The sequence below is a fragment of the Marmota monax genome, unplaced genomic scaffold (genome assembly GCF_021218885.2).
Source record: "Marmota monax isolate L192 unplaced genomic scaffold, Marmota_monax_Labrador192_F-V1.1 WCK01_AAM20220418_F8-fsc00036, whole genome shotgun sequence".
NCBI lineage: Eukaryota > Metazoa > Chordata > Mammalia > Rodentia > Sciuridae > Marmota > Marmota monax.
This window is the reverse complement of record NW_026694491.1, coordinates 15966958-15981854: the sequence shown is the minus strand read 5'-3', so window position 1 is coordinate 15981854 and position 14897 is coordinate 15966958. Positions and strand designations below refer to the sequence as shown.

The 14897-nt window shown below is 35.1% G+C and overlaps 1 protein-coding gene across 1 annotated transcript in view; it reads left to right on the top strand.

Moving 5' to 3' along the window:
* Tmtc2 (transmembrane O-mannosyltransferase targeting cadherins 2) overlaps window positions 1-14897 on the top strand; it is a 227531-nt gene that overhangs the window by 175683 nt on the left and 36951 nt on the right. The window contains exon 10 of the mRNA XM_058571325.1: window positions 1087-1150. Within this exon, the coding sequence (XP_058427308.1) occupies window positions 1087-1150 (64 nt within the window). The remainder of the gene's footprint in view (window positions 1-1086; window positions 1151-14897) is intronic.

Sequence of the window (14897 nt, the reverse complement as noted above, 5' to 3'; positions counted from 1 at the left end):
AATTTACTGTCCTCCTGCCTCTGCCTCCCAAGTAGATGGGATGATAGGAAGGCACTCCTGTACCCATCTTATTTTATGTTTTGAAGACTAAGTAACTGGGTTTGTCAACATCTGACATTTTATTTCTTCTGTTAATAAATTGGCAGAACCTAGTTTTTTTTTCCTGTGAATTACAAGAATAGGCAGTAAACAGATTTATCTGTAAAATTCAGTGTGCATCTTATTTGTATAAATCAGCTTTGCCACTCATGTGATATCTGTCTTATCACTTATGTGATATTTGTTCAAATAGCTGACCCAGCTGTTTGAAGGCTAAGGGAATTTAATTTACTGAAAGTTGGAAGGCTTGAAGCAACAGGAAATAAGGTAGCCCCAATGGTCAAGGGAGTGTGATATTGTAGCAATCCTTTATAGGGAGAGTCTGGCCAGGACACAACCACATTGCTTCTACAATGTCAGTGAATTATGGCCATCCTTTCATCTTTCTGTCAGTCAGGAATTAAAATTCCAAGTGAGAACATTCAATTATCTGAGATTAGGTCTTGTTGCCCACTCTAGTGGCCAAAGAGCAAAGAGAGGGATAATCTGGTTTTTGTTTTTTTTTTGGTGGGGGATAAGGGGGACCATACAAAATGCAAAGGTTCCCCTGAGATAGTGACTTTTCTAGATAGAATGAACAAAATTTTTTTAAACGTGCAAATGTTCACTATTTCCATAAAAAGCTCAACTAAATATTAATTTTAACAACTCACTTTTTTAAAAAGAAGATTTTTCTGAGACATCATGTTGAGATTGGTGTCTCAACATTATGTGGTTAAGCTAAGAAAATTATAACTTTTCTATTTGCTAGTATGTAAATTTAAAATACCGATACCTACTGAATAGGATTATGTTGAGATACTATTTACAATGCTTTAAACATAAAAACACATTCATTGCAAGCACTCAGTTTTCTATATGGGTGACTTACTCTTTAATTGGTGTGATTGTAATTTTTTAAAGTTAATATTTTTTGCATGATGGTTCTGTTCACCTATCTGCAATTTTAAAATACAAAGATGTAATTTTTTTTTTTTTCCCTTACAGACAGGCAAGCCTGAATGAAGCAGCAGAGAAGTATTATGATCTGGCAGCCAGGCTGAGGCCTAATGTAAGTACATTTCTAATGAGAAGCATTATTCAGAGGCACAGTCTCAATGAATATAGTTTTGGGATTTCGATGCATCATGATACTAGGGTTTTGTCCTAATCTCCTATTTTGAATGCCAATGATACAGCTAGTCCAACAAAGAAATCTATTAGTCTCAAGCTTCTTCCCCGACTCCAGAGGTAAAATTGATGTTTTCTAGCTGTGTAAAGAACTATAAATTTTTATCATTTGCATACAGGTTTTAGTTTTTCTAAATACTTTACATTTGGATGACTTTTAAAATTCTTTGAAAAGTTTTTTTTTTTTTTAATTTTTGATGTGGTATTAAATACCTATTATTTAATTCTCAGCTACAGATAGATCTTGAAGCATGTATCTTTTTGACTTTATAATACCCATTTCTGAGAACTGCTTTTCAACTTTATCAAAAAATGTTTTCATTGCAAGTTTTCCTTGAGTAGTCACACTTCTATAACATAAAATGGATATAAATTAGATCATTACTATTGAAATAGAGTAGCTATTTCTGAGAAAATAAGAATGAGTTTTGTATCCATCTTCTAAACATTGTTTTTGCAGCACCTCACTGAATTCTAGCCCATTGTTTTTATTCTCATATGCATTCTGCCTCCCTCTGCAATGCTAAAAATTTCTGCCCTGCTCTCCAGATATAGACCATATATCAAGAAATGTAATTTTAAAACAGGAATGAAAGTACTAGTGTGAGGTGAGTACAAATAATGGGATCAGTTTCATTTCGCTATAGTAGCTCATCTATTGGGCAAACGTCTGTAAAGTGCCTATTTTGTGCCTGGATGCAGAGATTTCATATTGTACTCTACAAGACCACACAATGTAGCAGAGAAGACCCAATGTCATCAACTAATTGAAATACAGTGATATAATGTGGCAGTTTCTCTAGAGGCTGTACAGTCCTCTGGGAGCACAGAAGTGGAGGATTGATGTAGCTAAAAGAGACTTACATGGGAAGTGGGGGGTTTTTTGTTTGTTTGTTTGTTTTTTTTTTTTTTTTTTTGAAAGAAAAAGTAATGTAATAAGTCTTCCTTGCCTATCACATGGTTCATGGCAGAGACCTATGTAACAAAAAACAGATTAACATACACATTTGTTTAATCAAAGTTTTACATGTGTCAGAAATGAAGACACAAAGAAACAAGGAAATCTGTGTTTTTGTTTTTGTTTTTTATGGCTGATTGTGTAGAAGTGCAATTGGAGAACAAATTGGTAACCTGTTATGATAATTAATTGGAAGAAGCTTAGTAAGGCCTATGTGCTCAGATTCTTTGATGTGTCCCTGTGTCTTCAGAGAGAAGGAAGTTAATGAAGCTCTTATGACTATGTCAGGGGAGAAAATGGGGGGGGGGTCACAGAGTGGGCCTCTTAATTTCTTTTAAGTGCTCAGTATTGCAAGATACCATGTTTTGCAATGACTCTTCTGATTCCCTTCACATTAATTGTGTGATGCTTCAAAAACTGATAAATTCTTTACAATGAAGAAAATAATTTAATAATCCCAATGGTAAGAACAATGATGGCTTAAATGTTTTAAGCATTTATTATATTATGATTCACATTTCTTGGTTCTATTGTTCTTTTCTTCCCATATTTTTTTACTGGTGCATTATACATACTGGTGGGATTTGTTGTTATATATTTCTACATGCAACAGTATCATTTAGCCAATATCACTCCTTAGCTCTTTCCCCTCCCTTGTCATTCCCACCCCTTGGTCCCTTTTCTCTACTGATCTTCCTTTAATTTTCATGAGATCCCCATCTTTCTTTTCCTGTTTCTTCTCTAGCTTCTGCCAATTAGAGAAAACATACAACCCTTAACCTTCTGAGTTTGATTTATTTCACTTAACATAAGGGCTTTAGTTCCATCCATTTTCCTGTAACTGACATAATCTCATTTTTCTTTATGGCTGACATCGTTAGGTTCTAACTCTTGAGTTTTTTCATCCCTTTCTCACAATTCCCATTGGGCAGAAGGTTAGAGAAGTTAAGGATTCACACGGCATCATAATTAAGTGGAATCATGTTGTAATCAAGACCATGGTGCGTATATAAGGGAAAGCTTTATTGAAAAATTGTGGCTATATATTTAAGATGAAATATAATCGGAAGTCTGGGAAATAAAAATCACCTTACTTATTTAGTAAACATTTACTGAGTCTCAGGCCTTATTATAGACATGGATATACAGGAGTGAAAATAATGGGCAAGAGTGCCTGACTGTTAGGAACTTTTAAATTGTTCCTAGCCTAAGCAGATAAATGAAGGTTACAGTATGTCAGACAGAGATAAGTGCTTGGTTAAAAAAGGAAAGAAAATGAAGCAATGTAAAGAAGTTAGGAAACACAGAAGGGATGGCCTTGTAAATGCCCAACTTGGGCATCTTTGTGCACTCTTTCTAAGAAAAGAATTGATTTTACAGTCTTAAACTTGTTATTGTATTTCATAGAAGGCAGGGATCAGGGTTTTCTTTATTTTTTCTTTTTACACTGATTAATAATTCCTGTATATTAATCATAATACAGGAATTTAATTCAACTTTTATTCATTTTGTGCCATTTGAGGGTTACTTTTATTTTGTTAAGTGGTTGGCCAGACGGGGGTCTTCAGCACAACATCATGGAATAGCGAGAGAAAACAACTAAGTTATCTGACCTATACTAGAAATGAAAAAGATACTCGGGCACTGCAAATCAAGCCTGACTGTTGAGATTATTTATTCTAAATGACTGGACAAATGATGAAATCAATATTTAATCTCCAACTCAAAGCTATTTTGGGCCCCCAAAATGTTGATTCATAAACATGCTCAAACTTTTGAAAATATATTTATTCAAATGATATTTTCCTTATCTAGTTCTGGATTTTATTAGTCTAGTTAAGTAAGGTTTGACTGAGGCAAGAATGATAAAATATAAACCATAGTGATAATCTAAATTGAAACAATGAGACCTATTTAATAGGCTATGATTTATTAGGAGTTTTGCATTTAATCTAAATTAAAGCACCCACCTAACATCAACTTGCTGTTTACTACCTTTGTTCATAAAGAACAATTCTTTGCAGGCTGGGGGTGTGGCTCAGTGGTAGAACGCTTGCCTAGCATGTGTGAGGCACTGGGTTCGATCCTCAGCACCACATTAAAAAAAAAAAAATGGGCGTTATTGTGTCCACCTACAACTAAAACAAATATTTTTTTAAAATTAACAGAATATTCTTTATTATTTATATGCTTTAACTGAATACAATTTAGTTACCTGCTTATGAGAGCATAGCAAACAGACCTCAATTTCCATTCTCTATTTAAGTAGTTCCACTGCCATTTGCATTTTTCACGTCTACATGGTAATCTAATTTTACTCTTATTTTTAACAAAGAATATTCTTACATTTTTAAGAATATCCCTGCAACTGCCATGATTAGGAACTGTGTAGGGGGACTCTGAGAATCTTTTAGCCATATAATTAGGTCAGGTTACAACTGCACAAAATAAAATACGTATACAACTGCTTATTAATGTCATGTTTTCAAAGATTGTTGATTTTCTCTGGGATATAGTTCTTTCCTAATAAAATAAAGTTGTTTCCTTAATGAATTTGTTTTTTTTACAAAAACCATGTGGTTCTACATTAGTTTTAAAATTGTTGACCTTTTGATTATTTTACACACAAGGTATTTCAAAGATCAAATGCAAAAATGATGGAAGAACTCTAAATTATCAGACACTATGTAAGTTTTAGACTATGGTCTTGTATCTTCTTCAGAAGTGTTTAGTCTCTTACCATTTACTGAAATGCATAGTTAGAGAATTGTGTATTGATTTTCAGTATATAATCCAGGTATTACTTCAAAAATGGCAGATACCAATTTTTAAATCTTATTTAGTTGATCTTGGGGGTGGTTTCTCCAAAATTAGACCTCATATTATGTGAAAAGATGTTTCTATAACAAGAAAACTTTACCAAAATTCATTTTGTTTTTCTAGCTTTAGTTTTTCACTTCTCTAAGTAAATTAGTCTTTCTGTGGAGTTATTTTAAAAAGACATCAATCTTCTCTGCCTTCTCACCCACTTTTGCACATCAAAAAATGCTGACTCTTGAGGACTGCAGGAACATGAGAATGGAACTGCTTTGTTCTTCCTGTGGGAACTAAGCCAAATTCTGCATTAACTTATGGATTTGAATTTTCTTAAATAGGAAAATTTTATGTAGTACAAAGTCTCCTGCTTTTACTTTTTATCAACTCTGGAGTCAAGAGAAATATAATGACCAATGATCAGATCTTATATTCTTGTGGATATGATTGTTTTTAGTCTGAGCTCATTTCTACTTATTTTTTTTTGTTTTAAACAAGTTCCACCTTTGTATGTAAGACTCTGCCAAGTGCAATACAATTTCAGAGTTATGAAAAATTAACTCTGGCCTTGAGAAATATACAAGCTAATGTGGAAAAATAGGGGAGGAGAGAATATGTGAATCCCAGTCCTTATGTGTCAGGGCAGTAAATAATGCTGTCTAATCAAGGCTTCCTGAGAGATAGAAGCTGGTGCTAGCAAAGTGTACTGGAGAAATCACTTGCAGCTGGATTGATCTGAAAAAGCACCAAGTCAGAGTTGGCAAGCTGAAAACAGCTTGAAACAATAGAATGTTTATAGGTGAAGAATCTAGCAAGAGGAGAAAGGAGGGAATCCTGGCAGGTAGGTGCACAGACATAAATAAAGGTAGAGGAAGGATAGGGGAAGATAGACCTGAAAATTAACATAAGCCAGAGCAAAGGGGCTGGGGATGTGGCTCAAATGGTAGCGTGCTCGCCTGGCATGCGTGCAGCCCGGGTTCGATCCTCAGCACCACATACAAACAAAGATGTTGTGTCTGCCGGAAAAAAAAAAAATAAATAAAGCCAGAGCAAAGACATCATCATAAAGATTAGGAGTTTGTATTCCAGAATTTTGTTAAACAGGAAGACATGATGAAAGCAGAAATTTAGGATGGCCATTATGTGATGCATTTTGTGAAAAATGGGTGTTGTGTTCAGGGAAGTAGAGTTTGGAGATAATGCGTTGAAAAAACAAGAAAAATAAATAGAAGGTCCCAGTCATAATAAGGGCATAATGTTGTAGACACTAAGATATAGGAATGAGGGAGTAGAAAAGAACATACAAGAAAAAAATAAGCAGTAGAATATTTAATAAGATGTGACTAGGAAAATGAATTAGCCACAATGAATAGCCAAAAAATTTTAATCTAGATTAACTTAGGAAAAAAATACATAAACAGACATAGGGTCATCAGAGAGGTATGCTTGTTTCAAGAGAAAAATCTTAAGTTTGGACTTAGTAAATTCAGCATGAGAAGTACCCATTCTAGTTTTCTGGGGGACATTCCTATGAAATAAGCATTTGGGAAAACATGCATAGGTAAGGGTAGAGATGTGGCAATTGTTTGCAGAAAGGAGGTACCAGCAAAATGAAGTAAGGTCATCAAAGGAGCAGTGCACAAAAGTTTTTCTGACCCCTGGGAATTTCTACATTGGGAAAACAGGCTAAGGAAGACAACCAAGACAGGGACAGGACATAGAAATCAAAGTTGGTGAATAGTGAACGCTACTGCTAACAGGCAATAGGAGGACTGAAAATATTCATGGATTTTAGAGAATAAGATTACATTAATAGCCTTCAAGAGTGTATTTTCACAGTAGTGGTGCGAGAAGTTTTTAAGGTGTAAAGGAAATGGAGGACTGGTAATGAGGAGTATAAAACTTATTCTGTAAAGAATTTTGAAGCTAAATGAAAAAGAACGGACCATACCAAAAAGTTAAGTGTGAACTTACAACATACAAAAGAGGGTTGTTGGCTTTTTTTTCTGTATTTTTTATTAAATTTTTTATTTATTCGAATTTGTTATATACAATGGCAGAACACAATTCATTTCATCTTAAACATATAGAGCACGATTTTTCAAGTAGCTGATTGTACACAAAGTATTTTCACATCATTTGCATCTTCATACATGTACTTAGGGTAATGATGTCTAACTCATTCCACCATCATTCCTACCCCTTCGCCCCCTCTCTCTCCTCCCTCCCCTTTGCTCTGTATTAAGTTCCTCCATTCCTCCCATGCTTCCCTGCCCCCCATCACCATTATGAGTCAGTATCCCCATATCAAAGAAAACATTTGGCTTTTGGTTTTTTGGAATTGGCTTACTTCACTTAGCATTATATTCTCCAACTCCATCCATTTACCTGCAAATGTCATGATTTTATTCTCTTTTAATGCTGAATAATGTTCCATTGCATATATATACCAAAGTTTCCCTATCCATTCCTCTACTGAAGGGCATCTGGGTTCGTTCCACAATTTAGCTGTTGTGAATTGTGCTGCTGTAAACACTGATATGGCTGTGTCCCTATGGTATGCTGTTTTAAAGTCCTTTGGGTGTAAGCCACGGAGTGGCATAGCTGGGTTAAATGGTGGTTCCATTCCAAGTTCTCCAGGGTATCTCCATACTGCTTTCCATGTTGTCTGTACCAATTTGCAGTCCCACCAGCAATATATGAGTTTGCCTTTTTCCCCACATCCTCGCCAACACTTATTGTTTGTATTCTTGATAGCTGCCATTCTGACTGGAGTGAGATGAAATCTTAGAGTAGTTTTCATTTGCATTTCTCTAATAGCTAGAAAGATGTTGAACATTTTTTCATATGTTCATTGATTTATTATATTTCCTCTTCTGAGAAGTGTCTGTTCAACTTCTTAGACCATTTATTGATTGGGTTATTTGGGTTTTTTTGTTTGTTTGTTTGTTTGTTTGTTTGTTTTCGTGCTTAGCTTTTTGAGTTCTTTATGTACCCTAGTGATTAGTACTCTATATGATGTGTGAGGGTTAAAAATTTGCTCCCGGGGCTGGGATGTGGCTCAAGCGGTAGCGCGCTCGCCTGGCATGCGTGCAGCCCAGGTTCAATCCTCAGCACCACATACAGACAAAGATGTTGTGTCCGCCGAAAACTAAAAAATAAATATTAAAAATTCTTTCTCTCTCTCTCTCTTTAAAAAAAAAAATTTTGCTCCCAATATGTAGGCTCTCTATTCACCTCACTTATTGTTTCTTTTGTTGAGAAGGAGCTTTCTAGTTTAATCCATCCCATTTATTGATTCTTGGTTTTAATTCTTGCACTATAGGAGTCTTATTAAGAAAGTTGGGGCCTAATCCAACCTGATGGATATTTGGGCCTAATTTTTCTTCCATTAGGTGCAAGGTCTCTGGTTTAATTCCTAAGTTCTTGATCCACTTTGAGTTGAGTTTTGTGCATGGTGAGAGATAGGGGGTTAATTTCATTTTGTTACATGTAGATTTTCAGTTTTCCCAGCACCATTTTTGGAAGAGGCTATCTTTTCTCCAATGTACGTTTTTGGCACCTTTGTCTAATATAACTGTAATTATGTGGGTTAGTCTCCATGTCCTCTGTTTTGTACCATTGGTCTATAGGTCTATTTTGGTGCCAATATCATGCTGTTTTTTTTTTTTTTTTCTATTTTTGCTCTGTAGTATAGTTTAAGGTCTGGTATAGTGATGCCACCATCTTTACTCTTCTTGCTAAGGATTGCTTTAGCTATTCTGGGTGTCTTATTTTTCCATATGAATTTCATGATTGCTTTTTCTATTTCTATGAGGAATGTTATTGGGATTTTGATTGGGATTGCATTGACTCTGTACAGTGCTTTTGGTAGTATGGTCATTTTTACAATATTAATTCTGCCTATCCAAGAACAAGGTAAATGTTTCTATCTTCTAAGGTCTTCTTTAATTTCTTTATTTAGCATGCTATAGTTTTCATTGTAGAGGTCTTTCACCTCTTTCCTTGAGTTTATTCCCAAGTATACATATATATATTTTTGAGGCTATTGTAAATGGGATGGTTTTCCTAGTTTCTCTTTTTGAGGATTTGTCCACTAACATATAGAAATGACTTTGATTTATGAGTGTTGATTTTATATCCATCTATTTTGCTAAATTCATTTATTAGTTCTAGGAGATTTCTGTTGGAATTTTTTGCATCTTGTAACTATAGAGTCATATGTGCAAATGATGGATACACAGCTGAGTTCTACAAGATCTTTAAAGAAGAACTAACACCAATACTTCTCAAACTATTTCATGAAATAGAAAAAGAGGGAACACTTCCAAACACATTCTATGAGACCAATATCACCCTGATTCCAAAACCAGACAAAGGCACATCAAAGAAAGAAAACTTCAGACCAGTATCTCTAATGAATATAGGTGCAAAAATTCTCAATAAAATTCTGACAAATCAAATACAAAACATATCAAAAAGATAGTGCACCATAATCAAGTAGGTCATCCCAGGGATGCAAGGTTGGTTCAATATATGGAAATCAATAAATGTAATTCATCACATCAATAGACTCAAAGACAAAAATCATATGATCATCTCAATTGATGCAAAGAAAGCATTTGATAAAATACAGCATCACTTCATGTTCAAAATGCTAGAAAAACTAGGCATATCAGGAACATACCTTAACATTTTAAAGGATATCTGTGCTAAACCCCAGGCCAATGCTAAATCCCAGGCCAACATCATTCTAAATGGAGAAAAATTGAAAGCATTCGCTCTAAAAATTGGAACAAGACAGGCATGCCCTCTTTCACCACTTCTATTTAACATAGTTCTTGAAACTCTAGCCAAAGCAATCAGACAGATGAAAGAAATTAAAGGGATACGGATAAGAAAAGAAGAACTCAAAAGAGGGTTGTGAAAGAGAGTGTATATTTGAGTATGAGATTTAAAATATGTCCTACTAGAGGGTGAGGAGGAGGCAAAATACTAAAGATCTTAAAGGATCACTGTTGAGAGCCACAGCCAAAGGGGCCCCAGCAAACTTCCAGCTGCCAGCAGGTGGAAGGTGTCTCTCCTAGGGACTGACTATGAAAATATGGGATGGGACAGACCTGGGTATGGAAGGGAAGAAAGCTTAAGTTATAAGGGATTAGAACTCAGGGTAAATTACTTTAGGTTTCATCATTTGCATATTTGCTAATCCCAAGAAAATAACAGAATTTGAAGGTAGAAACATGTGGGCCGCTCTTAGGTGCACAGTGGGTGATACTTCATACAACCTTGTCACATCTGTGTGTGATAGGCAAATGCCAGTTAAGGTACATTCTTGTGAGACCCATAATCAGCAACTGGTCATCTCTAAATGAATTTCTGAAATCACTAGTAGATTAATTCTAGTTTTGACTCAGCACTTTTACATGCTAGATGTTTTATTTATACCTTGTATTTCATATTTGTACAACATTTTATAAATGTTCTGCATGTGTGTTCATTATATATGAATTACAGGGGAATGTATTCTCAGGATTATTCAATAGAAAACTGCATGTGTGCATTTTACCTTCCCAAGCACTCACAATATAAATTATTTCAGATATTTATTATGTAATCAAAGTCAATGTTATCTATTTGGGCTCTAGAGTGATGATTATATTTTAAAATCAAAATGAGGAATATGGGAAGATAATTTAAATAATTGAGCTTACTATGACAAAGCCCAGCTGTGTTATAAAATAATCCACCTATTCTACAATATTTTACTTACAATTTGAATTATATACCTTTTGGTAAATATGATTGTGGGGAAATGGCCATGGAAAAGAAATAATTACTAAGATTAGAATCTGGGGTGGAGTGGGGGAGATTGAGAATTAATGTACTTGAGCTATTCTAATGGAAGAAATAATAATATTCCAAGTATATAGTTGTTTTCTGATGGGAAATGTATTTCTAAGTCCTAATTAGAACAAGAGATCATGAAATTAAGTTACAGTATTGCTTCATGTTCAAAATGCTAGAAAAACTAGGCATATCAGGACAGGTTCAGATTTGACCATATAAGGTATCTAGCGGGGGTCAGATTTTGAGATTATTATTTTGTTAGACAAAAAAAAAAAAATGACAGGGTTAATAATAATTTGTCCAGTGAGTAGTTAAGACACATTTCATATAAATGGGAGAGGACCCATATGGTTCTCCCAAAACTCTGAATGAGCTTTGTGACATGGGAAAACTATAGACCCATGACTTTTATGCATTATTAATATATACCTTCCAATATCACCAGATTGACTGGATGAGTAAAACATGTTCTAATATTGCACATATATTTCCATTTCACTCCTTTTTTTCCCTCAGTTTCTTGTATTTTGTAGTTAGAAAATGGAGTTAGGTAAGTTGTTGAACCCAGAAAATAATAAGTCACAATCACAAGAGAAATTGTTATTAGTTTTTCACTGTATTGTATCTGGTTTTATTAAATTGGCCCAGAGATATTATTGAAGTAACACCTTTGATCTTAAGTTTATTCACACTCATCCAAATTTATAGACTAAACTCTTGCTTTCTTTTGGTATATAAATAGCCTTCCTTGTACATAGATCATGTATATAATCAGTAGGAATCAAACATCTTATTCTATTCTTTTTCAGCAATATAGATGCTCCACTCCTGAGCTTTAGTTGTGACAGCATCAACTTTAGTCTCATCCCACCTGTATATACCTTCAAACTCCTTTCAACCATAGAGCTCTTTTTCAATTTATTCAGATACAGTACTTTTTTTTTCTGACAAGTTTCCCAGTCTGGTTTCTGGTACATTCACTTTTCTTTGTTTACATTTTTGTAACTTTGTGTTAGACAGAATGAAACAAAATGTATTTCTGAAGTGGTTACTGTTTTTCTTCTGTTTGATTTTTCTAAGCCTCATGCTGGGAAGACAGGGTTAATACAACCCACTTGTTGACTAATTGCTGGTGTGGGCTAGTTGCAGAAATAGTCTGGCTGAACTAAGTTGAATTTACAATTCTTCCATTCTTGGGGTATTATCATGCATCACAATCCACATGCAATCATTTTTTAAACAATAGTGTTTAAAAAATGTCTGTGCACTAGTGTGTATGGGGAGTGGGGTATATATTCACATCAGAAAAGACCAGAAGGTGTAAGAAATGAGCAGGAATTTAAGTGGCTCTTGGTTATAAGGAAAATCAACTTGTGTATGGTAGTTTTAAGAACATCAGAACCTTTGGGGAACTTCACTTAATTATATTTTTCTAAGCATGTTTATTTTTACTCATATTTCTTTGTGGGAGTATCCTTTGTAAGGAGATGTAGCTATAATTGTTTGAATTATAGGACCACACACTAAAATTACAGTTTCTTCTCCAGAAAAACTCATTTCCTGGTTTCTTTGAGAATTCAGTTCTACCCACACTGGCCCCCATTCCCACCTGGGAGGGTGGGCTCGTGGCTGCCATCTGCAGAGAGCAGTTCTCCCCCACCCCCATAGCCCCTATATGCATTCTTCAGAATGCCATAGTTAGCCTCCTCTGCCTCTCTTATCTTTATAGGCATTCATGTTTCTGATCCTTGGTCTTATGGAGCTTTGTTTTATTCAAAACATATTAACAGTAACAAAAAGCTGCCTGTGAGTGTAGTCTTCATTCCTCCCTAGCATTCCACCCCTCTTCTGTTTCCAGGAAGTTTGTATGTTTGTCACTTGTCAGTCTGTCTTTTGTCACAGGGACCTCTGTCCATGAATTAAGGGAGAAAGAAGACATACTTTTCCTTTCCTGCTGTAGCTAACTAGCAGAGTGAGGGGGTGAGTGGATAGAAAATTACCAGAAGACACCAAGGGTAAGGGGCTCTTGCTAAACTGACTTAACAGGGCTTTTGCTGAAAGCAGGCCAGGTGATCAGATCTCAAGGGTAGGATAAGAAATGTGACCAGATACTGCATGGAATCAGATTCAGGGTGGGAGAATTGTTGCTAAACTACTTAACAGGCTGAACACAAGGCTCAGAAATAACGCCTGGTCCAAAAGAGAGCTGAGAAGAGCTTGTCTGATGCTTGCTCAAGGATGAAGATTTTTCCAGATGGAGTTTTTACAATGTTAAATTCCTTGTCACTTGTAAAGCATCAGAATCAACACTTTCTCCTTACTTAAGTAGAATTTGATTTAAATACATGACTGTGGTAATATCTTTGTTAAGCCCCAGAAAAGAAATAAGAAGAGCTACATATTTAGGAAGGGGGAAAATGTATATACTACATTTTAAAATATTTAAAATATTTAAAATATTTTCATCTTTATCTTATTATTTCCTTATATATCAAGTGTCAACAATGGGTACTATGAGACAGTATTCACAGAATTATTTATAGTGAAACTGCATTATGGTTATTTCAAAATATTAATATAGAATAGAACTCAGTTTCTTGAGTATTGGACTTTCATATTTGCACAACGTCCATTATTCCTATGTGGTTTTCATCTCTAATTTTTTTTGTCACTTTCTTAAATTATTTCTACTAAAATAACTCACAGAAATGCACCTTTACAACATATACATGTTTCCTTTTTGAAGAAGAAATGGCAAGTTTTTTTTTGAAAAGAACACTTGTGATTTTGTTAGAGATCTTGTGACAAGAATTTGAAATGGTTAATCACCCCTTTGGTTTCATTCAAAGAGTGGCCTCCTTAGCTTTGGAATGCTGTATTTTATGAGAATTGATAATACTTAATTTTAGTTCTTAATTTGTCTGATCATAGTACTTCCCTCATGTATCTAAACTGAAGTTGCTGAATAGGGCAAAGATGTTTATGTAGTGGAAACTATAGCATGAAGATGTCATACAACTAAATTCTATTAAAAACTTGGTTTGCATTTTCAGGCTGCTTTAATGAAAAATGTATTGCCTCTTCAACTATGTGCATGCTGTATCACTTAAGATGTACTGGAAAATGGTAGGCTCTGTGAAGACCCAAAGCTGTGCCAGTTGGGTATTTTTGATGGCCTTAGAACACATAGTATATAGGATTTTTCTATTTGTAGGTGTTGTTATAAACAGCATACCTCAAAGCATGCCTCAATTATATAACCTGTTTTGAAAAAGTAATCTATATGGTAATTCCCCATGGACTTATGCCACTTGCATGTAGCTTACCACTTTAGACTCTGGAATCAAATGGCTTACATACTAATTGAGGCTTTGCTGATCTCTGGTTCCAGGCCCTTCAGATGCTGCTCACCATTCCTAAGTTTCATTTGCCTGTTCTGCAGGTGGTGGTAATAGTAATTACCTCAGAGGATTTGTTACGGAAGTTAAGCAATACATATAAAGCACTTAGAATGCCACTTGGTCTAGAGGAAGTGCTAAAATTTGACATTATAGGAATCCATCTATATGCCTTAACACACGATCTCTGTATATATATATATTTACTTAAAAAAAGAGTCCATTCCTCTTGCTCAACTGTGGAGACAATATACATATTGGCATTGCCTGTCTCAGGCTCAACTATGCTCCTTCCTGAGAGCATTTATACCCATTCTTTCCTCCAGCTGCGGTGCTTTTCCTCCAAAGAGCAATATGGCTTCTGCAGGCACTGTCTTTAAGACCTGCTCCAATAGCACCATGTGTCAGTAATTCATTGCATCCCCCAAGGCATTCTCTTTTGGACTTCTGTACCCTTTTTCCCTGGTGCTGATCATTTAGTCTACATGTTCCTTATGTACATATGTCTGTCTCTCCTCTCCGGATGGTGAGCTCTGTGATGTCAGAGACTTTGCTGTCTTTACTTTATGACAAGGATGTAAAATGGTGCCTGCGACACTGTGGGTGCT